The sequence below is a fragment of the Amphiura filiformis genome, chromosome 3, assembly GCF_039555335.1.
Source record: "Amphiura filiformis chromosome 3, Afil_fr2py, whole genome shotgun sequence".
In the NCBI taxonomy this organism is placed as follows: Eukaryota; Metazoa; Echinodermata; class Ophiuroidea; order Amphilepidida; family Amphiuridae; genus Amphiura; species Amphiura filiformis.
This window is the reverse complement of record NC_092630.1, coordinates 26,522,465-26,549,760: the sequence shown is the minus strand read 5'-3', so window position 1 is coordinate 26,549,760 and position 27,296 is coordinate 26,522,465. Positions and strand designations below refer to the sequence as shown.

At 37.9% G+C, this 27,296-nt stretch overlaps 1 protein-coding gene across 1 annotated transcript; it reads left to right on the top strand.

The window, feature by feature from the left end:
• The first annotated feature begins 959 nt into the window (after positions 1-959).
• LOC140148281 (protein mono-ADP-ribosyltransferase PARP3-like) lies at positions 960-26,910 on the top strand. Its single transcript, XM_072170178.1, is given in 14 exon segments — positions 960-990; positions 2,728-2,961; positions 4,517-4,642; positions 7,124-7,318; positions 8,515-8,659; positions 14,488-14,711; positions 15,466-15,528; positions 16,881-16,976; positions 17,414-17,500; positions 17,829-18,006; positions 18,897-18,928; positions 18,930-19,044; positions 21,679-21,880; positions 23,114-26,910. Coding segments are annotated over 12 exon segments (1,617 nt in total). The 5' UTR covers positions 960-990; positions 2,728-2,778; the 3' UTR covers positions 21,852-21,880; positions 23,114-26,910.
• The last annotated feature ends 386 nt before the right edge of the window (positions 26,911-27,296 follow it).

Genomic DNA, 27,296 nt, shown 5'->3' with positions numbered 1-27,296 from the left:
GGATGTTTCCAAGCTTCTCATCTAATAAAGAATCTGATTTGCCAAGTATCTCACTCGCTTATAGCGAAAAAACTATAAAAGGAGTATATGAACTTCTGAAGCAAAACCCCCATCACCTCTGCATGAACCAGGTATATTGGTCTCTCCGCAATCTGTATACAGTGCGTGCAGTGACACGGTTGGTATGCTGAGATTTCACCAAAGGTTAAGGATGGTAATCTGAGAATGCATAGAGCCATACACAGAGATTGGGTTTGACCTTGTGATCCCTATAAGCAGTGTTGGAAAGAAGTAATAAGTCGCAGTGTGCAAAGGGTCTCTCACAGCTAAAACGTTTTGATATGCACGTGTATCGATCCCGGGTATTTTTTATTCATTTCAGTGTCTCTGGTTGTATTATGTAGGCCCTAATTATTAACCGGGCGATGTCGGTGTGCACCAGATCATCATAGCGATATACGTTTTAAAGATGCTGATCTTTTTAAAAGAAATTCTTGTAAAAACTAGTCACAGAGTCAACAAGACCAGGCATGCTTATGACGTAACAGTATGTATGACGTCACTCTGTACTTCTATGATTGGCTGAAAATCTGGGCTTGTTCAGGCAAGTTATCGAGAGCCGGCCTCCAAGTCAGTACTTTTAAAATGAAATAAAAAGTATACTATACACATTGTTATGATTTTCATTCGCAGTTTTTGATTTAGACACTTTGAAGCCTAAGTCTGAGAATAAAACTCCTTTACAAATCATATCAAAGAGCCATTCTAAAGGATTTTCTTGTGATTTTAAATATTTATTTGGATATAGGAAGATTTAGTAAACACTTTCTAGAAACAAGTAGTCAATCAATTACTGCCCTGGTGGAGTTCACGAATGCTATTTATAGCAGGTGCATGTGTTTATATTTACACACGGCTGCATACTGCAGAGCACTATATATTGCAGAGGCACACGTTTTGCAGTGACAGTGAACTACAGACTTTGGTCAGGTACGTGGTATTAGCTTATAGTAAGGCAGTTCTAGGTGTGGTGTGTGTGGTATAATTGCCTATTGTAATTGGCCTTTGATTTTACCTGTACTGTACTAGGCTACTACTAGCGTACATCGCAGGTAGACTTAGATTAGAACGTGTGATCAAGTAAGTATAGTTCCTGTATTGTAAATAAAGAGTAACTGCATGAAACTAGAGAGTACATGATCAGGAAGTAAACACACATTCAATTAGTTTATAATCAACACCTTCAGTCAATCCATCATGTCGTGACATTGTCAGGCTGTAAGGGTGGTGCAATAATTATGTGTACCCCCGGGGGGGGTGAATTCTCAAATGGTCTGCCAAAAATCGCTTGCCCCCCCCCTTTGGCCGTGCTAAAAACCTTTGCCCCCCCTTCGACGTGCCAAAAACCTTTGCCCCCCCTTTTGACGTGCCAAAAATCTTTGCCCCCCCTTACACATGCAAGATTTTGGGGAACCCAATTTAAAACCTTAAATTGTCTTAACATATAATGCGGAAAGCAGCGAAAGCAGGAAATTTTGCATATTTGAACGTGTTCAGTAACGTTTTCCTACGCCTTTTTAGGGCGTAATATAGAAACGGTGCCCAAAATATCTGTGCCAAAATTGCTTGCCCCCCCTTCGACCTGCCAAAAATCGCTTGACCCCCCTTTCGACCTGCCAAAAATGCTTGCCCCCCCTTTTGGCCTGCCAAAAATCTTTGCCCCTATAATTCACCCCGGGGTACACATAATTATTGCACCACCCCTAAGTGTAAGCCTGTAGCCCAATCATGCCAATGTTCAAAAAAACATTAAAAGGGGTTTAGGGCTGTGCAATATGAGCCCAGGGTATATACCCAGATACCCAGTCTGAGCACGTCATACTGTGGAAAAGGCCGGTGGCAAGCAATTTTTATGGAATTTTTGGCAGGTTATGAATTCATAACGAGCCCGGTATATACCCAGACAGTCTGAGCACGTCATACTGTGCAAAGGGCCGGTGCAGTGGCAAGCAATTTTTGCGGGAATTTTTGGCAGGTTGCGAAATTCGCAACGGAGTGGGTGGCTGGGGATTTTTGGCACACATTTACAGGTAAATTTTCAATGATCAAAAGCATACAAAAAAACCTAGAAGACAGTCGGTACCGAATTCAGAAATGTTCAATCCGGGTGTTCAATGTTCATTACGCAAAGATTTCTGAAGAACGGCAGTCCTTGCTCAGATTGACACTTAAGCACCCTGTTAATGAGCGACATACATGGACCTTTGTTTGCGCCGACCAATGTTTTGATGCGTAATCAATCAATCAGATTTATGCGTGTCTGTTGTTAATTTGTTATGAATGTCAGACGATTGATTCAGCCAATCAGAATTCCACTTCCATGTTTACACAGTGCATTGGTCTCAAAATGTAAACAATACATACTGTTCTTCTTTGGCAGAATCTGTAGTCTACTCTCTTTTATACCTACAAATGCAAAAGACCATTCATTCAAATGGGGAGGGGAAGAACTATCAACTATTTATACACACTATCAAACTAACAGCCAGATTTTTTGGAGCGATTGCCGAATAGGGTGCAAGTGCAACTCTACTAGTCTTATTACAAGACTGGCCTACCCCAACCCTAAACCCTAACCCTAAACTCCGTTAAAGAGGACTGGACTCAAGTCTAGGAAGTTGCACCCTATTCGGTAATTGTACGGATTTTTTTCTTTCCTGTTTACAGATCAATCACAATAGAAACTAATCAACTCATCTGAAACCACCAAAACCAATCATGCCACCAAAAAGAAAAGCAGGCACCAAGGCCAAAGCTGGAGGGAAGAAAGCCAAAGTAATTGATTCACAGGCTGCTGGAGATGATGTCAAATCCAAGATGGCTGCTTTGAAGGCAGCAGATGCAGGAAAGAAAAAGACAGCAGCTAAAGTGGATTCCCATTGTCCATTAACGTTTGCATCGGTAAGTACGAGGTGGAGTCCATATTCTGCTTGGCATTGTTAAAATTGTGTTAAGGGGTACTACACCCTGCCCAATTTTGTGCCTATTTTGCATTTTTCTCAAAATTATAGCGCATTGGTGACAAGTAAGATATATGCATATTATAGGGGCAAGGACTACAACTACTGCACTGGAAATTTTATATCAGCACAGACAACAATTGTGGAGTTACAGTCAAAAATGAGGGAAACCAGTACAATGTATTTGATCAATAAATCAATAACTACTTGCCTTGAGGTGCTGAATTTTCAGTGCAGTAGTTGTAGTCCTTGCCCACATATATCTTACTTGTCACCAATGCGCTATAATTTTGAAGAAAAATGCAAAAATAGGCACAAAATTGGCCAGGGGTGTAGTACCCCCTTAAAGTTGTGTCAATGTATTAAGGTTAACTTTTGGTTTCTGGTATCTGATTCTCGCTCTCAAAAAATAAACAAGCAAGGAGACAGTGGTAGAAATATGGCTTGCCCTGCTGTGTACCAGTATATTTCTTAAAGATTTTCAGACATAAGGCCCAAATAGCCCTTGAAAATGTTAGCCTCTTTTTAACACTCCTTGTAAATAATCAGAAGATATGCTAAATTTTGTACAAAAATGATTTTGACCCATAAAAACTGATAAGAGGTAGTCCATTTTGAGAAGAGCCTGAATGGCCCGTGAAATGTTTTATACACACAGATGTATTTCTAATACTGCTGGGATTCAAAAAAAATAATAATTTGGTCCCAGTTATTGTACTTATCATAATATTGTTATGTATCACATAAACCTAGGGTTATATCCAGGATTTATTTGAGGGAGGTGCTGATTTTTGATCAAAAAATTCTGTCAAAAATGTTGCCCCAAAATAAAATTAAACAGGTTTTAAAAAGTTGACAAGCAAAACAACTAATTCAAATTAACTTTTTGGTATATTTGGGTAAAAGTATAATTTTTTTGCACTTTAGGGTGAAAAGAGGTGGACCTTTTTTGACATACTAGCTTTTAAACATAGGCGTAGATCCGGGGGATGGGGGATAAATCCCCCAATATTTTGCAAGGGGGATGGTCCATACAATCATCCCCCCAATGTTGACGCCTGATAATGGGTTTCTGATCAAATTAACCTCATATTTGATCATTTTAGCCCCCAAAATACAAATTTTCGCGCGCTTCCCGCGAATTTATTCTACTTTTACACCATATTTAATCAGTTTAGCTTCAAAATAGCAAAATTTTGCGCGCATTTCGCGCGCATTTGTAACATAAACTTATTATGTCGCTAAAAGGTGCTGGATTGACTATACTTCGAGAATTTTTTTCAAACTCCATCCCCCCCAATGTCAAAAAGAAATCTACGCCACTGCTTTTAAATAAATTGAATCTACTTGGAAGTTGGAACATTTCCAAATCAATCAAAAAGTGAACCTTTTGACACTGTTGTGCTGTGGTTGCAACTGTTGCATCCCTCACTTACACCCTGCATATTCCCAAATAGGGTTTTACATTGTACATTCTGTGTCTTTGATTTCAACAGGTTTATGAAGACTTTGACTGCATGCTTAATCAAACTAACATCTCACAAAACAACAACAAATATTATGTAATCCAGTTACTGCAAGCTGGTGCAAGGTTCTATTTGTGGACAAGATGGGGTAGAGTGGTAAGTAGATTCATGTACAGTAAAACTTTTATTTCATTGTTCGTGTACGCGGATGTAAATCTTGCCAACTCACTCATGATTGGCTAGTATTTTAATTATTGTATCCAAGGTTGTGTGTTTGCGTTGTATTTTGTTGCATACATATAAGTTCTTTGTTTAGGGGAGTTGACATCATACAAGTTCTGGTTGCTTCCTAGTCAGGACAAAAAAAATCTGCAAAAAAACAACAACCACTATACTATTTGAGGCTAACAATGCCAAACTATATAGGCGTATGTATTTTAGCTCCCCAAATTTCACCCCCCCCCCCATTGCCTCCCCAGGCTCACCCCTTCGATGGAAAAAAGTTCCTGGTGCTGCCACTGCCACACCTTTCTTCATCATTATTATAATACATTGCTGCACCGTTATTGGCCGAGTCAAGTGGAACTTGTTCCCGTCTGGGTTTGTGTCGTTGTCAAAATTGTTGCTATGCAGTGTCTGCTTCACTTCGGGAACCAAAGTCATTAGTCTAGGTGCTCACTTGCCTGAGGTCTTAACAGACTAACAGTCACCAATATTTTTTAAAAACATTTTGGTGGTTATTGCCACCTTCCTTCCCAGTTCCACCACCTATGTTCACAAGCCCTAAACTAATAAGGCACTGAAAAGCTAAAATGATCTCCAAAAATTATATTGCATTTTCTAATTGATAATGTCAAGTGAAATGAAATAATGTGTACAATGTACCAGTACTATGTTTGATACATTTTACTATTACAATGTCAATATACATGTCAAGCCAATGTCAATATGCAAGTCAAGCAAGTAAAACACATCCTTTGCTGTATTCAGCCCCACATGTATTGGCAATTAATATTGTGTGTACTCCCATTTTGTATATATTTGTTAGTGGTTGCTATGGTAATATTACCCATGGTCTGTGGATGGTATTGATCAGCATCAGGTCAAGCTGCCAATTCACCTGTTGTAATACTAAGTATTTCACTGGGAATTAATTTTCACACAATTTATGATGTGCTTTTTACATTTATAATTACAAAATATTTTGGATGTTTAAGAATATATTTTGTTTAAGATTAATCCATCAGATACTGTCAGATGGGCAGTGGGAAGCAACTAGCAGTATTGAAATATTGAAATACTTAGCAAACTGAAATAAAACTGGTATTGTGGGTGCATGACTTCCTATTGATTATTTAACCACATACCGTATTGTTTGTAATAAACGCTCCGGTTGCTCCCCCTCTAATAAATGCCCCCCTCCAATTTTTCTGTGAAAAATTGACAAAAATTCCATGCTATATCGTGTGAGTAAGCTTAAAACTGGCATCAGTCACTCATTCTTGTCAGGGACGATCGGTAAATTGCATGGACAAAACCTGTTATGACTCACACTTCCATCCATTCCATTGCCTAATTATGGTAGAATTTCACTAGATTCTTGCTTTATGAAGTACTTATGGGTGTAATTTTGATGTATTTACCACGAAAATGATATTTTCCATGGGCGTCGCCATTAGTATAGCCGTAAATCACTCTTTTCTACAGGAGCCCCATCAGGAAATTTAACCCGATTTTAATGATTTTTTTCACTGACAATTCACCTTCAATAAACGCCCCCTTTTGGAAAAAATGCAACGCCCCCAGGGCGTTTATTACAAACAATACAGTAAATTGTCAGTGTTTAGCCTCATAAGGTTTCCACATACATGTACATCCATATCTCTTTTTATATACTAATACTAGCTAGGAATACATACCAGACTCATCTCGAGTCATCAAATCATCAAGTCACATGGTTTAATGTTCTCTGTATTCCTAAACCATGTGACTTGGGTTGATTTGAAGTGACCTCCACTTGCGATGAGTCTAGTATTTATTCCTAGCTAGAAAAAAGAGACTTGTAAGTGTATCCTTTTTATATGAATGTTTGGTTTTGTAGTCCTGTATGCACACATTTCAAAAGTTTTTTCTAATACTAATAGGGGAAATTAAAAACATGTAAAATACCAAAATGATTTTTTTTTAATATGGATACTTTCTATATGAAAATATAAATGATTTTTGTATTTTACATGTTTTTGTTTTGTTCTGTTTTTAATTATTTTTTTGTATAAACACTGGTTGTATTAGCTATAATTGTAATGGTACCATCTTCCGGCATTTTAGATTAAAATTAATGATGTTCATATGAAATGACACTATACTCCTATCCTATAACTACTAGTAACCACCCAAATTCTGTCACAGACCAACATAATACTCATATCATGAAAATGAGCATATCAAAGACTGAGACTAAGTTATTATTATATTAAAAGATTTTGATATGTTGTTTGAACTTTTTCATTTGGTATTAAATGTTTATTTAGCTACATGTATTTGCAACATCATCAAGTTCTGTAATTCTGAAAATATCAGTCCAATATCCCCACAAAAAACTGTAACACTTCTATTGTGCCATTGTCTCACACACAGGGAGAACCTGGAGCCAACAAATTGGATCAATTTGGTGACCCTGATGATGGTAAGAAAGCTTTTGGCAAGAAGTTTACTGACAAAACCAAGAATAAGTGGGAGAATAGAGACAATTTTGTGCCAGCAGCTGGTAAATATACGCTTATTGAGGTAGAAGATGGTGATGAAGAGGAAATTGCAGAGACAGTTAAAAAGGTGAGGAATTTGGCAACAAACTAACATCTTGTTTTCATTTAACATGCACTTCAAACTGCTCTAAAAATTGACTGGCAATTAATGAAGTTCAAAACCAAAAGTCAAGTCCTCTTAAGTTCAAACTGCTGCACCATTCATGGACTCACAAAGCGCAAGCTACATTCAAACAACCAGCAAGCATCGGGTCGATTAACATTAGGATAATTATGGACTGGACTAGGCTAGTGTCGTGGATGTCTCCTACATGTACATCGCTGTACACAGTCTGTCTTTATAAAGTATAGTATGGGCTGGGAATTTGGTGAAAATAATTTCCAACATCATATGACATGATGAAGGGAAATGAGTCTTAATATCAAATATATTCAATTCTATTAATTAGTCTTACGACGCATTATTCAAAATCGTGCACTGTGATTTGTTAATACACGTCACGTGGAGAGCCCATTATCCTGCAATAATGGGTCAAGCGCCGTAACACATTCTACGCACAGCATTACGTTTGCTTATGTGATAAGCGCTGTCACTTGCGCGTACGCGCTTCACCTCGAAGTAAACAACTTCAAATATTTGTTCCAAAAATGTTATTTTCTCTTTAAATCACACTATTTTCTGGTAATAGAATAGAAATAAAGGGTGCAGCATTATCCTTAAAACATGCAAATAATGTGTCCTTGGCAGTAAAAACGTTTAAATAATGGGTTCGGCTGCGCCTCGCCCATTATTTATGTTTTTACTGCCTCAGACACATTATTTGGGTGTAAAGGATAATGCATTACTCTTTATTTCTTAATTTAACGTTTTTTACTTTGCTAACTAAGCCTTCAAAAATGCTACATGTACGTTTTTTAACACAAATACCATGATGAAGTATAAGTCATTTATTAAAGGGTTAATAGCTGCAAACAATAGAAACAAAAGAATGTTGGCACATTTTCTACCAATACCTCGAATCAGAATCAAATCTGTATCAACACCAGACTCCTTCCCTTTCATTGTGTTTTACATATGTGTATGTTTAGGTGGTAATTTTGTATCATTTATTTAAAGACATGTCAACCAAAACATTCTAAGCCACATTAAAGTATGAAAGGTGCCTTGTCCCCTTCCCCCCCCCCCCCCCCACCCTCTCTGAAAAGGTTCTGGCTACACCACTAGGATGCTCAGCTTACTTTACATTTCTCTTCTGTTAACAGTTGGAAGCATTGGATGAAACTGATTCTGGGATCCCAGTCAGCCAAAAAGTTGCAGCCTGTACACTAGATACACCCACTCAAAAGCTAATGAAACTCATCTTTGATAATGACATGTTCAAAGAACAGATGACAAAATTTGAACTTGGTAAGCGTCATTTTCAATATTTAATGCTCTGCTAATTGCTAGCCATGCGCTTCAACAGAAAAAGTTGAAGTTTTGAAATATTTTCTCAAAATATCAAGAGCTATCTTAAGAACTAAAGAACCAATTGTAGTATATTAATCATCTAATCATCAGCGACCGAAAGTCAGCTGTTCTTGTTTACCTTTGGGCTACTACACAGAGCTCGTCTCCCATTAATTAAGTGACCTTTTGCCTTGTGACCTTTGGCCCTCAATAAATTGCTTTTGACATGTGCTACTAAAATGGCTGGTTGTTGTCGTTTTGATTGAGGTCTTTTGTCCACTAAATAGTTCCTTAGCGGAATAGTTAAACCCGACTAAAGGATATAACACTGGCATGACGAGATGGCTGCCCAACGTGCACTTGGAGATATCCCGATTTTCAACAAAACTGCGGAGGATTTTGAAACTTACGCGGAAAGGTTGGAACACTATTTTGCAGCTTAACGGGATTACAGAAAACAAGAAGTCACATCTGATCACGCACGTCGATCATGAAACTTTCAAGTTGCTGAAAACACAGGTAGCGCCTGATAAGATAGAGGACAAAACGTATACACAATTAAAGCAGGTCTTAGTGGAACACTTTAACCCAAAACCAGCGATAATAGCTGAGAGATTTGAGTTTTGGCAACGTGACCAGAAGGGGGGTGAGAGTGTGAACGATTTTGCTGCTGAACTAAAAAGGCTTAGTTATAAGTGTGAATTCGGTAACTTCCTAAATGAAGCACTACGCGATCGTTTGGTGTGTGGTCTCCGTGATATTCATACTCAGCGCAAATTACTTACAGTAAAAGATCTGACTTTTCAAATGGCCCTAGATACAGCGCATGACGCAGCGGAAGCAGCTAAACAGGGTGCGTAGCGGTTTAATACCAGTAGTAGTAGTACAAGTGTAACTAACTATGTAGGGGGTAGTAGACGTAGACACCAAAATTATAATAAATCCAGTAACGGTGCTAGTAGTAACCGTAAACCAAATAGTCAAAGTAACAGTTCGTCTACATGCTACAGATGTGGAAAGCAAGGTCATACACCCTCAGACTGTAAATACAGACAGTATAAGTGTAATTTTTGTAAACAACAAGGACATTTGGCTAAGGTATGCCGTCAGAAGAAAGGTCAATCAGGTCATACACATTATGTTGATGAATCGCAATCACATAGTCATGAGTCAAATGTAAATAGTTGTCAAAATGTCAGTAATCATGGTAATGTACAGGTAGCTGGAAATGCTAGTCAAGAAGTGCATACCGCATGTCCATGTCAACAAAGCGCAGGTACATGTAACATGATGCAGGATTTTGACACATTAGGGTTGTACCATGTTGATGTTGAGCGTGTTGGCCATGTTGATACAAAGAAATCAACAAAACCAATTGTTGTTATGATGAATATTGCTGGCACACCAGTACAGATGGAAGTGGATACCGGTTCTGCTAAAACTATCATTCCAGAAACTCTGTTCCGTGACAAATTTGGACATGTCACATTGACACCGCCACAAGATGGTCTCAAAACTTATTCTGGAGAACCACTGCCCCTTTTGGGTGAGGCAATGGTTGAAGTGTGCTATGAGGAGCAAAAATATGTTTTGCCTTTAGTTGTGGCCAAAGTTGAGCATGGTCAACCTGCATTATTGGGTAGAAATTGGTTACAATTCATAAGATTGAATTGGGAGAATTTGTTTGTTGCAAATATTATGCATGTTTCAGAGTTGGACACAGTGTTGTCTAAACATGGGCCTATATTCAAGTCAGGTCTTGGCACCATGAAACACATTAAAGCATCCTTGTATGTTAAAGAGAACTCAGTACCCAAATTCAGGAAAGCTAGCCCTGTACCGTATGCTTTAAAGGAGAAAGTTGAACAAGAGTATGAGCGCCTACAAAAAGAAGGTATTATAGTACCAGTAACACACAGTGAGTGGGCATCACCAGTGGTACCTGTAGTAAAGAGTGATGGGTCAATTAGAATCTGTGGGGATTTTAAGGTGGGACTAAATGATGCTTTGTATGTTGAAAAATACCCACTCCCCAACCCTCAGGATTTGTTTGCAGCACTTGCAGGGGGTACCTTGTTTACTAAATTGGATCTTTCTCAAGCATATCAACAAATGATATTGGATGAAAATTCTCGTCAGTATGTAACAATAAGTACACACATGGGCTTATTTCAGTATACCAGATTGCCTTATGGTATAGCAAGCAAGCGCCATCCATATTCCAGGCAGCCATGGAGCAAGTATTACAAGGAATAGATGGGGTTTTGTGCTATTTGGATGATATTTTGATCACGGGAAGTACGGAGGAAGAGCATTTGAGTCGGTTGGACCAAGTATTGGAACAGTTGGAGACACATGGCTTACGGTTGAAGGTTTCGAAGTGTGAGTTTTTCCAGCCACAAGTCCAGTACTTGGGACATCTTATCGATGCAAATGGTCTCCATCCAACACCCAACAAAGTCACTGCAATTATCAATGCCCCAGAACCCAAGAACGTATCTGAGTTGCGCAGTTTCTTGGGTATGCTTCAGTACTATTCCAGATTTTTATCTAACTTATCAACAATGCTAAAGCCATTGAATGAGCTGCTCAAGGCTTCTGTAGTATGGAACTGGAGTGCAGAGTGCAAGGCAGCGTTTGAACAAGCAAAAGCCACACTGGCATCTGCCGTCAAGTACTAGCCCACTATGATGTAAATAAGCCATTGCGCTTAGCAGCAGACGCATCTCCTTATGGAGTAGGAGCGGTTCTGTCTCACATAATGCCAAATGGAGAAGAACGCCCTGTCGCTTTTGCGTCGCAAGACGCCACGTAAAGCAGAGCAAAATTACTCCCAACTTGAAAAAGAGGCCTTAGGGTTGATTTTTGAGTCCGAAAGTTTCACTCGTACATATACGGTAGGAAGTTTACTTTGATTACTGATCACAAACCGTTAGTGACAATTTTGGGACCCAAAATGGGATTCCTCCACTTGCGCAAGCAGCGTTTACAGCGTTAATATAATTTTATCTGCTCATCAATATGAGATTGAATATCGCAACACACACAACCATGCAAACGCGGATGCGCTGTCTAGATTACCAGTGCCTAGTACCGCAGACTTCACCCACCATATTGAAGAAGCCATTTACGCTGTGTCGCATGTTGATGAGTTACCCGTCACAAGTGGTGAGATTGCACAAGCAACGAAAAAGGACCCTATTCTGTCTAAAGTATTAGACTTTACTCTACATGGACACTGGCCAGCAAATGTAGACAAATTGCTTGAGCCCTACTTCCACCGCAAGTTAGAAATTTCAGTGGAAGACAATTGTTTGCTATGGGGCAGACGTGTTATTATTCCCAACGCTTTACGGAAGCGTATTTTGTGTGAATTGCATGATGGACACCAAGGAATTTGTAAGACTAAAAGCCTGGCCAGAAGTTATGTTTGGTGGCCCAGACTTGATAATGACATTCATGATATGGTACAGAACTGCCAAATTTGTCTTAGTGTAAGAAAGCAACCACAAGCTACACAGTCCCAAACTTGAGGTGGTCAACTGCTCCAATGGGCGTGTACACATTGATTTTGCGGAATTGCGTGGTCAGGACTGCTTGATTATCGCCGAGGCACATGCTAAGTGGCCTGAAGTTTTCCCCATGTCATCCACAACGTCAACCCAGTTATGCAACAAACTGAGACTTTGGTTTGCAGCCTATGGGTTACCTAAAGTCATTGTGTCTGATAACGGACCACAGCTTGTGTCAGACAATTTGAAACTTTCTTGCGCATGAACAATATAAACCATGTTACAAGTCCACCATATCACCCAGCTACAAACGGAGCTGCGGAACGTATGGTTCAGTCAGTCAAGTACTCTCTAAAGCGCAGTTTTGAGGAACACAGCAATTTGCCAATGTCACACAGAATTGCAAATTTTTGTTCTCATACCATAATACGCCACATGCCACTACAGGACATACACCAGCAGAACTATTTCTCAGCGCCAACCACGCACGCGTTTGTCAATGGTTAAACCTAGTTTAACAGCACGCATGCAAGGTCAGCAGGAAGCTACTAAAGATCGTGGGAAGGAAATACGAGAATTTCGCCAGGAGACTCCGTTATGGTTCGCAGTTTCAGAGGAAGCGATAAATGGAAACCAGGAGTAGTTATGCAACGTCTTGGTCCTGTGTCATACATGGTTCGCGTACAAGGTCAGTTGCGACATGTGCATATTGATCACCTTATTAGTGGTAGTGTTCACTCGCCAAATGAAAGAGTGGACCCAATGGACATCCCTGTGGAACTCCCAATTCCACTAGTACCACAACCTACAGCAACTGCACCAGTGCCAAACCCACTGCAACCGCCGAGTGCACCCAATGCCCCTATTACGCCACCACCGTCTCGCGTCACACTATCTCGCGACACACCACTTCGCGATACACCACCTCGCACCTCACCACCTCGCGAAATACCAGCGCGCAGAAATCCGCCCTAGGCATTGCGGAGCACCAAAGAAACTAGATCTGTGAACCTTAGTTGACTAAGTTGGTTCCAGTTGTTATTAAAACAGAAAAGCACAAATGATATCTACTCAGTCAAGCATTTGGAGACATTGAACTCAGAACTTAAAACAAGACTCAGATTGCAGTTTTAAAGATGCATTTTTATTGACCAAAAAGGGTTATGTTTATTGATGTAGATTCTTATTATGCTGTAAATGTCACATGTAACAAATGACATACATTTAACATTAACATAACATTTCCCAGAGTTGAGTCCCCCAGTCTCTGTAAAAGGCTAAAGTACACTCAATGTAAGAGAGGAGGAGTGTAGTATATTAATCATCTAATCATCAGCGACCGAAAGTCAGCTGTTCTTGTTTACCTTTGGGCTACTACACAGAGCTCGTCTCCCATTAATTAAGTGACCTTTTGCCTTGTGACCTTTGGCCCTCAATAAATTGCTTTTGACATGTGCTACTAAAATGGCTGGTTGTTGTCGTTTTGATTGAGGTCTTTTGTCCACTAAATAGTTCCTTAGCCGGAATAGTTAAACCCCGACTAAAGGATATAACACCAATACTAGGCTTGTTTGTACTCATTTTAATGCATTTTTCAAGCTGATTCCAAATATGGTCATGTTTTTGAAACATGTCGTCTGCAGTCGACACCCGCGTGAAGAAAGTTAAACTTAGTGATTTATTATAGTCCATAAGGGCCTTGGTTCACTTTACGGATTGTAACAGTTACTGCGTCCTATGTCACTCCATTCTCATTTCTGGGAAGTTTCATACAGGTAAACTCGGACAATTGTAGTGATTTTGCCTATAGTATTTGGCAAGGTCCTTTAACAGTCTTACAGTTTGGTGTTGTTTGCAGCGTAAACACGCAAGTGGGGTTCTGATTGGCTAATTGAATCATATTGTCACATTCACTGAACAAGCTGTGTAGGATTGCAACCCAGACGTGACTTTGTATGCAGTGATCAGGAAGAGCAGTCGGCACTGCTGAAGGACCTTGCCGAATACTATAGTGCAGTCAGTAATGACCACATATCGAAGCAGCTGTTTTTTGCGCGCATCTGTGTGGTATCTTTAAAGACAGAACTATTTAATTACAACTCTTTAAATTGCAACAAATTCCCTTCAATCATTCATTTCTTTTTACATACGTTTTGTATCGTTCTGCAGCTTACAAATTCTACACACATTCTTAATCAATCTTGTTAATTTTAATTAAGAGTGTTATGACCACTATAAAGTTAACAATTCAAAATACTCTTTATTTTCCCACAGATGTTAAGAAAATGCCCCTTGGTAAATTAAGCAAGGGCCAGATTGCCAAAGGCTTTGAAGCCCTTGAAGAGATTGAGGAGGCTCTGAAGAAGAAAAAACCAAAGTCTCATCTGGCACAGTTGACTTCCAAATTCTACACCCTTATTCCACATTCATTTGGTCGTAAAATACCACCAACCATCGACTCGGATGAGACCGTCAGGATGAAGATGGATATGTTACTGGTGAGTTTGAAATCATTTCAACCACTAAGCTGAAATACTGCAAAAAACTTGATAGTTACTATCGAGCGCTTTTCAAACATGCAAACATGAAGAGCCCCATCCCCAAAACTGTAAAGGGTTTTGAGAAAATCATCAATACACATAGTTATATAAAAACAAGTAAACCTGCAAATTTGTGTTTCAACCCCATTAGCTCAGTTGGTAAAGCGCCGGACTATGGTACAATTTCATGTTTTCAGAAGCGCTTGATAGTAAGCACATATGCTAACTGTCAAGTTCTTATGGTATGCTTGCTAAATATTTTACTACAAAATCGTACAAAATGTTTTCAATTTAACACCCATGCACATACTCTAGTCCCTGTTTACATATTTTATTATGAGGATCGTCATTGCTCTCATTATCATGATCCAACCTGCAGACTGTGCAGATTTAATAATACATGTAGGGGCTATCACTGTTTTTTGCTTCCACTATGAAAAGCAAGGCCTGTTCAGATTTTTGAAATATACAATCATGTAAATGAACAAAAAAGGTCAAATGTATGATAAATATTTTTTGTCTTAGCTAGAAATTGGGATTGTTGTGGCCTATCATTTCAAACAAAGATTCTATCATCTTCAAAGACAGTAATTTTTCAAAGACAGTAATTTTGCTTGTCCACCACCACCACTGTGAGCAACATTTTTTCCAGGTCATCAAGGTCAAATTTACTGTCTTCATTTTGCTTATTTATATTTGTTTTTGCCCACAGGTGTTGGCTGACATTGAAGTAGCTCAAAGTATGCAGAAAGAGAAGGACAAGAAAGCAAAGAAGGTAACACAGTCAAATAACAATAATAATGTAATAATAACAACTAATTTAAAAAAAAAAAAAAAAAAAAAAAAAATGTTTGTGTTATTAAGGTTGTATTTGTGGCCAGATCTGGTCCAATCAGGCTAAAGTTGGCAATAATGAAATGGGGATATAGGCAAAAAAGTAAGGAGAAAAAACATAAGAAAATGGACATATAAAAGGTTTATGACTTTGCCACCAAGTATTCAACATCAGTAATTGCATGTACTGAGCAAGTTAGTAATGGTAGTAACTCAATTTTTAAAATTAGATCAGATTGGGTCACATTTAAGGTGGTTTGAAAGGCAAGGTTTAGGGAAATCATGAATTCCAACATTTTTGCAAATATCTCCAAAACCTTTCATGATACAATCTCAAGTGAGTTTGTGCTTATGTAGGGATATGCTGGCCATGTTATGAAGGTAATAAAACCGTTGCCATGGTAACCAAGCAGTCGCTATTGGCTTCTGACCAATCACATTAAAAGTTGGTTTTTCAAATCACTTCATTTTTCCCAATAGAAGTATACTCACATTTTGAGTCATGTTCCTGCACCCCTCCACTGATTTTCCCGTAAAAGTTTTTTAAGTAATATGGAATCTGTGGCCAAAAAACGAAGATTTCACTTTGACCCCCCCTCCACTGGGATTTTTTTACGGGAAAATCAGTGGAGGTGTGCAGGAACATGACTCAACATGTGAGTATACTTCTATTGGGAAAAATGAAGTGATTTATGAAAAAACAGGAAAAACCAACTTTTAATGTGATTGGTCAGAAGCCAATAGCGACTGCTTGGTTACCATGGCAACGGTTTTATTACCTTCATAACATGGCCAACATATCCCTACATAAGCACAAACTCACTTGAGATTGTATCATGAAAGGTTTTGGAGATATTTGCAAAAATGTTGGAATTCATGATTTCCCTAAACCTTGCCTTTCGAACCACCTTAATTGAAGGAATTGATAAAAACATTTATAAGTTTGCTGAATCATAAAAACTTAAAAATCATGATTCAATACCAAAAATCAACCCAATTGAGGATATCATTTTACACTTTGGTCAATGTTTAAGGTTTCTATCCATACAAACAATGACTTTTATGTATGCAGGGGGTGCAGAGGGCGTGTGCGCAGCCCCAGGGATATAACAAAAAAAAGCGGATGGCAAAATATGTCAAAATGCTGTTCAAAATGTTGAATACCTAGGATGGCTCCTAGACCCCATCCGATTGGCCAGCATGATATCCAGGGTCCTGAATCCTAGATAAACCACTTAATAGAATGCTCTTCATTTTTTTTTTCTGCGCTTTTTTTCTTTCTTTTACCTGCAGCCTGCCGGTGGAGAGGTTCCTCATCCTTTGGATGTCAATTACGATCTCCTGAAATGTAAACTGGAGCATGTCAGCCCTAAGGCGGTTGAGTACAAGGTAATTGAAATTTAAGAACATTTCTTTGAATAACTATTTTATCAAAACTGTTACATCTTCTTATTAACACCAATACTATCCCTAAATGATATTCCTTACCGTAAATGTGTGGATGGTGTATGACTTGCATGTGTTATATGTACAGAAGAAATTCCGTTGTATAGATGAGTTGACATCTGACGTCAATGCCTGACAGTATGCGCATGCATCATCACAATTTCCATTGTTTTATGCCTGGCAGTATGTGCGCGCATCATATTTTGTTCAGGGCTTGTGTTTTTAAAACTCCCGCTATATCACAATAAGGCTATTGAACAGTGAAATAGTTGCATGGGGTTCACTCAACAATATCGATATACCAGTCCCTTGCCTTTGTTGATAAACATTGAGGTCAACTCATCTATAGTTACTAAACTTACTTTTATTTTTACTTTCAGGTCATTGATAAGTATGTGAAAGCAACTAAATCAGGATGGAGAGAACCTAAGCTGCTCAATGTATGGACTTGTGATAGAGAAGGAGAGGTGAGAAATCAATGAAATATTACAATTCACAGATACTTGTTGTTATCATGAAAATTCCTGATTTCACCAATTTTTGTCAGTTTAATTACCATGTACGGGACAGGTAAATTTTCAGGATTTATATTTATAAATTTGTATGATACACAGCAATATTGAAAACATGACACACAGTTTTTGGGTTTATTGACATTGTCAATTTTCATTGTCGACAATCGTCAAATCTCATGATCTAACGTCTGCAAAATTAAACTTAAGAACAACAATTTAGAAGCAGTAACATCAAAATTGTTTTTGAATTGTTACTATTATGTTTGCTTGATTTTTCCAGGATAAACGCTTCTCCACCCATGAGGCTATTGACAACCGTCGTTTGCTGTGGCATGGAACCAATGTTGCCGTGGTAGCAGCCATCTTGAAATCAGGACTGCGCATCATGCCTCACTCTGGTGGGCGCGTTGGACGAGGCATTTATTTTGCTTCTGAACATAGCAAGTCTGCAGGATATGGTAAGATAAAAACCATTAAAAATCCTAAATCCAATTTAGGTATGATCTAATGATTGACAAACTGATTAAACGAGACATCCACCTCATAAAAAGGTATGTAGTAGAAAAAGAACATATGAGTCATTGCATGGTGGCATGTAGGGATAAATTTTGAAGTTGTCCTGATCACTCACTCCCAAAATGACATTACTGAGACAAATATACAACTATGTGCAATTTCAAATGGACTCAAAGGAAGATGCATGTCTCAAATTTTGTTACATTTTGTCCTAGAGAGGAGAGTGCAAGTTTCTTTGTGGAGCTCATTTATGGTATGCACCCCATAAAACCATTATCACTTGTTCTTGGCTTTAGCGAGGCTGTCACCTCTTAACATCACCGGATATAATCCATTCACTGGCAGAGGCGGTTTGTGGCTATTGAATAAAACACCTGTCGCTTTAAAACCCTCCCCAAGGGTCACTTAACTTGAATTTTGGTAGGGGTGTACACTGTACAGCAATGAAAGACAAACTTTGGGAATTGAGAACTGATTTCCTGGCAAAAATGAGGGCTTATGAACTGAAATTGTAAAATGTTTTTGTGTTTAGTGAATTGGGAGAGATGAAAATAATTTTTTTCAAATTTTGGCTTAACAGCTACAACTTGTAGCTAATGAACTGTAAACTGATCCCAAACTGATGGTCTTTGGAACTGCTGGAGGGCCTAAAAAAAGGGCCCTTGACAGCTGCACAAACCCGTACCACCTTTACATGTCAGTGCCCTCTCCTGGAAATCATCTTTTCAAAATGATAGCTAGGTGACATCATGACTGAAACAGAATAATCCTACCCAATCTCAAAGATTTTATGAATTGATCAATGTTTTCTTTTTTCATTTGTCGTATGTAGTTGGATGCACAAACAATGGAACAGGAATAATGTTTTTTGAATGAAGTGGCTTTAGGAAAAGAACATCACATCAAGATGGACAATGGTAGTCTGAGAGCTGCACCCAAGGGCTTTGATTGCATCATAGCCAAGGGACGTACTGAACCAGGTAAGCATTGTCATCGGCTAGACTACCTCCATCATGCTTTGTAGTGACAACTGAATAACTCCATCAGTCGTCTACACTGCGCATGTACTTGTGTTATGCTTTGTAGTGACGACTGAATAACTCCATCAGTTGTCTACACTGCGCATGTACTTGTGTTATGCTTTGTAGTGACCACTGAATAACTCCATCAGTCGTCTACACTGCGCATGTACTTGTGTTATGCTTTGTAGTGACCACTGAATAACTCCATCAGTCGTCTACACTGCGCATGTACTTGTGTTATGCTTTGTAGTGACCACTGAATAACTCCATCAGTCGTCTACACTGCGCATGTACTTGTGTTATGCTTTGTAGTGACGACTGAATAACTCCATCAGTCGTCTACACTGCGCATGTACTTGTGTTATGCTTTGTAGTGACGACTGAATAACTCCATCAGTCGTCTACACTGCGCATGTACTTGTGTTATGCTTTGTAGTGACGACTGAATAACTCCCATCACAGTCAGCTACCTGCACAACCGATTCTTTTGTTCTGCAAGGCTCACTCAGTCATTTAATGAGGCAATACAAACGATCGAAATTGGTGTTGAAATGAGCAAAATTTTGAGTTACACCTTTTCAGTGTAAAATTTTTTTTCTCAGCCAAATGAAAAGCAATAATTTTCATTTTTTCAGTAAATGGCTGGAAAAACTATAATGCTTGATACTGATTTTTTTTTAAATTCTGGTGTTAAACTTAGGCCTGAAATTCAGTCATTTAGTGTAAGATATTTGATTTTTATAGGCTTCAGCTCGCCCATGAGCTTTTTCTTGGATCAACCTTTTAGCTTTTCAAAGTAATATAGTTCGCTAATGAAGGATTTTCCCCAACTTTCTAAAGCACATCACCGTGAGCTATATAGCATAGTTTTGTCAGAATTTCCGTTTTGATTTCACCATCTTTCACTGTCGGCTGAAAAAATTTCTAAATCAACACGTGAAATCTAAAGGCTAGTACTAGCATTGTGGATCGATATCCCTGGGTTTAATAGGAATACCGGCATGGCTATAGTGTTGCCAGAACTTCAATATAGCAAAGAAATTCCCAGACCTATAGCGCTCCTACTGATCATGTTTAACCAGAACACCCAATTGGGGATTTAATCGCTGGTCGGACAATTTGCTTTCAATGAATAATTGACCTGGATAACAACAAAGGAAATATCGACTATTTCTGCTGGTTGCTCTCGAGATAAAAGTACTCACCATTGCCTACTTTTACTTAGTTTGACATTTTCTGAGCATGAATGGAAAAAGGGTAAAACAAAAGCGGAAATTCTGACAAAGCTAGAACATATAGACCCACACGATGTGCTTTACAGAGGTGGGAAATATCTTTCTTTAGCAAACTATGTTAGTTTGAGACGCTAAAACATGAATTCCGTAAAAAAGCTCGTGAGGCTTAATTCAAGGCCTATAAAAATCAAAATATCACACTAAAAGACACAATTTGATGCTTAATTTTAACACCAGGATTTTAAAAAAATGTATATCCAAGCACCAAGTTTTTAACTGACATTACTGAAGAAAAAAAATATTGCTTTATATTTGACCGAGAAAATTAATTTCATAGCAAAAAGGTGTATCTCTGAATTGTGCTGATTTTTACATGTATCGATCGACTTTTAGCGCGACTAAGCATTTCTAAAGAATTGGTTGTCCAGGCGGCAGACTGATCAGTCGTCTACACTGCGCATGTACTTGTGTTATGCTTTGTAGTGACCACTGAATAACTCCATCAGTTGTCTACACTGCGCATGTACTTGTGTTATGCTTTGTAGTGACGACTGAATAACTCCATCAGTCGTCTACTCTGCGCATGTACTTGTGTTATGCTTTGTAGTGACGACTGAATAACTCCATCAGTCGTCTACACTGCGCATGTACTTGTGTTATGCTTTGTAGTGACGACTGAATAACTCCATCAGTCGTCTACACTGCGCATGTACTTGTGTTATGCTTTGTAGTGACCACTGAATAACTCCATCAGTTGTCTACACTGCGCATGTACTTGTGTTATGCTTTGTAGTGACGACTGAATAACTCCATCAGTCGTCTACACTGCGCATGTACTTGTGTTATGCTTTGTAGTGACGACTGAATAACTCCATCAGTCGTCTACTCTGCGCATGTACTTGTGTTATGCTTTGTAGTGACGACTGAATAACTCCATCAGTCGTCTACTCTGCGCATGTACTTGTGTTATGCTTTGTAGTGACGACTGAATAACTTACAGCTCGGGTTGTGGCTCATGGAAATATTCTCTCACAACTTTGATTGTGTGCCATAGTGCAACTGACTAGCAGCGCCCGTGAACCATGCCGTTGTGACAAGATAGCATTCTGAAGTTCTAAAACAAACTCGGTCAAAAAGTCAATTTCGTCGCAACTGCGCACTCTCGGGGAAGTCTGGCACTTTTTTTCCATATAGTTTTCTCAGTCGCTAACCCAGACATTTGACGAATGAGGGCAGCAGTCTAGTCTTTGGCTAGGGTCAAGCATTTTGGCCATCTTCTTAAATTGATATATAAAATTATTACAAAAAGTTACAAACATATTTTATGTCTTTTGTTTGTGTATTTGTTTACTTTCAGATCCTAAACAAGACACTACCATGAAGATTGATGGGAAAAAAGTAGTGGTGCCTCAGGGAAAGCCAATTGCTCAATCTAAATTCAATAACAGCAACTTCTCCCAAAGCGAATACCTAGTCTACAAGGAAAGCCAGAATCGCATGCGGTATCTTTTGGAGTTTAAACTGTATTAACTTGTGTTGTGTTTTACTTACACTATTATTAGGCATGTCCACTAAAAATTGAAGTACATTTAAATTGATTCAGACCTAACTTATTGGCTTGGAATTGATGAAAGAAACATTTTGGCGTTTAAATAATCTTAATCGGACGTTTCATTCCAGAGATATGGCCTTTCGAGTGTCACGGTTTTATATAGGGCTGCTAGAACATGTTAAAAAGTTAAAGTCCAAAAGGAATACTAACAGAAAGTGCAACTTTAAGGTACTTTTTCTTAATGTATTTATTAACTAGCGTTATCTGGAACATTATATTTGCTTATAACAACATGAAAATAAGATCATCCTGAAAATTTAATCGATTTTGTTGACATACAACAAAAAATATAAGACCTCAAAACCCATGGTTTGTTTGGTGAAACCTCAAGCATGATCATAGATGGCCGCCATGGAAAATATCTCCATAGAGGAGATGAACAATAAGTGCATTATTTCAAATGAATAGCGGTAGTCTTAAACATTGTTCAATCTTTTAAGGTCAGCACATTTTATCTTCAAAAATTATTATATTTCATCATGGCATAAGTTTGGTAACATTAATCACTACCGATTTTGAGAAATTTGCTCCAACTCAAAGGTTATCTTTACTACATTGAGCAATACACTGTGTGTGCATGTGCCCACTATGGTTTCCTAGAGTGTGTGGTTCCCAGTAGTTTCTCTCCCTATGGATATAGGTACACGGTCTGTAACACAGACTAGGTAGTGAGTAGTGCATGGGGAAGTAAAAGATTTGAGATGGGTCATGTAGGCTTAAACATTCTTAAATTTCTTAACATCCTGCACATTTTGTCTTCAAAAATAGTTAAATTTTATGAGTATGTAAGTTTGCTTGTCTGATTCACTCCAAATTCGGAGATAATTGCGTTTGAACACCTGATGCACGGAATGGTGTCACTTCAACCTGTTGTAGTTCTCATCTCATTAAATTTTTCATTAAAAAAGTTGATCTCTTCATGATGGAAGGTCCTCTCTATTTACTGACCAAACAGGAAAAAGTTTGGTTAATGTTTTCTGGTGGAATCAGGAATTTCTTGAAACACCCTGATATAGGCCCACATTTGGATCAAAACAAGTATGTGCGCCATTTAACAGGCCTGGGATTTCTTGTATCGATCACTTTCTCCACAGACAATACGTGTGTGAGTGCACGCACACAGTAAATGAACAATCGTTCTAGTGGAAACTGTATTAACAGTGGTCATCCCTACTATTATGTCTTTCTGTTTATTCTTAAGTTTTAAATATTTTAGAATATGTAACGGAGCCAGTGAGTAAACCTGTTTTAGGAGTTTTTTAATAATTGATAAAATAGATCAATTACAATTTTAGAGTATTAACCTCAACAATTTGACAAACACCTGGAACTTTCTGGCTAGGTCGATTAGCATCTTCAGGTGGTGTTGGTACAGTGATTTCTTGCTGACACTTCTTGATATTGACATCATATTAGAAATATTTGTAGACAGCATGTCATCAAAGCTCCTCCATCATGCTGAAGTTGCTTATAGGCCCAGCAAAAATGTTCCATGTGAGTGCAAAATTTTGTAGTATAGTGTTGAGGTTAAAACAATATTCAGTTTTGTTGGAATAACATGTTTTGCTTTAAATCAGTTGAAGAGCCAAGTGATCTAGCAAAAGTTGAAATAATTCTTTCATTACTTTGAAAACAAATTAAAATATTCATAATATTTTGAAATCCACAAGTTTTTTAGGATAGTCTTCTACTCTTCTTTTTCTACTGTAAACCAGTTTAAGTTTGTATTCATCTTTGTTTTGTATTATAGATTATGCCAGTTTTTTAACAATAATGTAATAATTATTGGAATATGTATACTAAGTATGATTCAATCTGATCCAATCGGACCAAAGTCTCCCATTTTAAAAATTTGAGTTATTACCATTATTGACTTGCCCAGCAGGTAAGCTTGCTGTTGTTGACATTTCCACATCCCTAGCGCAATTGGTAGTCTCAGTCCTAACCGAATTGTGCTCCTTCGTCACTAAACAAACTGTCTGGCGAAAACCTCATAGTACATCTTTTCTGATTGGCTGAACATCAACTCAGTAAAAAGCTTCTTCTTCACTAAACAAACTGTCTGGCGACAACCTCATAGTACATCTTTTCTGATTGGCTGAACATCAGCTCAGTAAAAAACTGTTAAAAATGGTTCAGCGCATGTAGCAGTTATGGTGGACAGCCATGCGGTGATATAAATCAACACAATGTATGTGAGTACGCGCTGCGATTCGCTGACATGAAAGGCGATATCAGATGATTGGTGCCTCGTTGGCTGCAAGCTAGCGTACATTTTGCGTTTGCGATATCTACAAAATACGATGTATAGTGCCAGGGTATAGTGTCAGTTACGTAAGTTGCATTCTAATTCAGCAGCCATATAGTTCCATAGCCAAATGAAAACCAATCGGCGATCGTTTAATCATTGGTTGTCGCCAGACGGTTTGTTTAGTGACGGAGGCTGGGAACGAGACAACACAATATGGTTGCAAAGTTATGAACTCTTGTAATGTCCATTTCCATTTACTCATGTTTTTCATTATTTTTGCTCCCCATTTTTTCTGTATTTCAAATTCATTATTGCCAACTTTGGTCAGATTGGATCATATTATGTCATATATAACAATCAAACTAAGTACCTAATCTTGTCTCAAATAGTTTGAGATATGTTTTTTAATCTTAATATAAAGTTGAACATAATGCATGTTTTGTAATTTTAACATTCCTTTGTTCTAGGAATCACCAATAATGGTTTGTGTGTGACAATTATAGGAAGTGTATTTCAAATCTTTTGGCGATATCAAATATAGTTGATACTTTTTATGATAGAGTGGTTTCTGGTACTTTCTACCATTCATATATATATAATGTGGTCTATCCAGATGATTCATTTGTTGTCACTAGAATTGAAGACTGAATTAAAAAGACTATAGAAAAAATATTTAATTTGTGTACATCGTGGAACATACTCTTTGCGTGGCTGTGCGTAGTACGCTGTTGTACGCAGATAACCTCGCATAATGGACGCGCAGAGTAGCGTTGTACGCTTGTGTATTAGCATGATTAGTCGCGGAGTCACAAGTATAGTTGAATGTTCCACGATGTACACAAATTTGTTAATTTTTCTATAGTTTGCGTATGACGTCCAGTCAACCAGACCAAAAATGCCATACTGCGCAGGTCAGTAACCAATCTCGCCACTCCTTTGCACTGATGTCAGACGCAAACTTTTTAATTCAGTCTTCAATTATAGAATTGGGTTTGAATTTTGGACAGAAGAAATGGTCACATTCTTCTTCATTTTCAGCAACATAATAATCATCTCAGAAACCATCACTCCAATGGGCTGTTCCATTTAAAATCAACACACCCTCTGTGGAAGATTAAACTGTTGAATTTGTTTACAATTCCAAAATCTAAATAGAACAGCCCATTTTGATGGATGTTTCAGCATATTTGGATATTATTTTTTTTTATAAATGAAAATTTATTTTCCATGACAAATGGCTCATTTTTCTTGACTGCAATACATTTGTTCCCAATGTTGTGCCTTTCCATGTTGGTGAGAGTATGTATTATAACAGGACCAAAGAAATAGATGTTATATGCGTATGCATATATAGGAATTGATGAAAATGCGAACTCGTATATATTTTAGTATTGTTACTTTTTTACTCCTACAATTTTAAATTTTATTGTTGTGTTTCTTTTATAGGCCTACAGAAAAAGTTAATCTTGCCTTTTTTAGACCAACCCACAAATCTGGACAAATATAGGGTTTAAATTTTCATACATTTGGTATGAAATTGTCAAAATGCTAAAAATCATTGTTTACCATTGAATTTTGTGGTGAACTTGCATTTTTGATTTTACTTTATTGTGTTCAGTGGGTTTGGGACAGTCACACCCTTCAGGTGTCGGTGACTTCTTGCTTCTGACTCCTCTGAAAAATAAGATTTACCAACCAACCGACCCTGACTTTGGAACTTTAAGGGGCAATACAAACCTTTTATGAGGTCTTTAGGTGCATCACATGTCCGCTTGCCATAGTTTAGCCAACCTTTGTATCTGGATAAGGTTAGATTTTTTAAGAATATGTATTACAATACTCAAATGTATGTAAATTATGTATGATTATGCTTAAAATATATATACTTTTATGTGTTTTTTATAAGTGATTAATGTAGAAAGATGTGTAAATATTTATAGAAATACACAGATTTTATCATTGGTAGGAAGATTTTATCAACAGAGATAAGATATGATAGTTTAACAGACTGAAAGTGCTGCAGATGAAGCAATTTTAATGTGAATGGACAGCTGACTTATTCAAATCATTGCCTTTTGAAAGTTTGAAAGTTATTTTTTTAAGATCATGTGATTAGCCATAGATATATGGGTTTATCTGAAATAATTGTTTTTTATGTGATATTTTATTTAGATTAGATTTATATGCAGGGCTGTACTTTTAATATTGATAACATTCATCAGTGTGACATGTAACAGTTGCGGAACCAACTACAAAATCAGTAACCTGGCATTAGAATTATTCACACTAATATATCTGTTACTGTTAGACAGGTAGGTCCAATTTCTCGACGCTTGGCTAGTGGTCAGGTTTTCTATGCCGGTAGGCTAGCCCTACCAATGTGGATCCACTTTATTGATTTATCATGATTTATGATGTGACATTGTAAGCCCTAGTCTATAGGACTAATTGGGCTTAAGCCTGATCACTAGCCATTCTTCAAGAAACTGGCCCACAGACACTTCTCTAATTTTATTGCCTGAAATCAAAGTTACCCACTACATGGAAAGTAGGTTGTTGTTATGCTGCAGCCCTGTTTACATGAAAGAGACGTCATAAAAGAGATGTCAGGAAAGATGGGTATTGAAGAGCATGGTGTACACTTTACATTAATACATATGATATTGTATGCTATATGAGAGTTATGAATAAAGTACACTGACCTACAAAGTTGCAATGGTTGTCATTTTTAAGTCATCCCATTTTAATTAGTGAGGCCTTGTGGTAGTAATCCAAGCCATATGTAGGTATTCTTATGAATCCATCACAGTTGGTCTAGACTTTTTTAGATTTTTCTGATGAACAGATTTTCTTGTTTTTTCACTATATAGTGCACTATCATTTCACTATCATATATCATATCATTGAAAAACCTTCTCCTGTCACCAAAAGAACCCTATTTCCATTACACTTACTTCAAGCCCTGTGGTAAAGTATCCTTAGTTCGTGAATGAAAATTACATGCATTGTCTAATCTTCTTAAGTTCCTGTTTCTTCCACAGAATCTAAATAGGTTATCCAAGTAATAGTGTGACCATGCCTTAAATTTAGTAGCAGTTGGGTTTTGATGCCT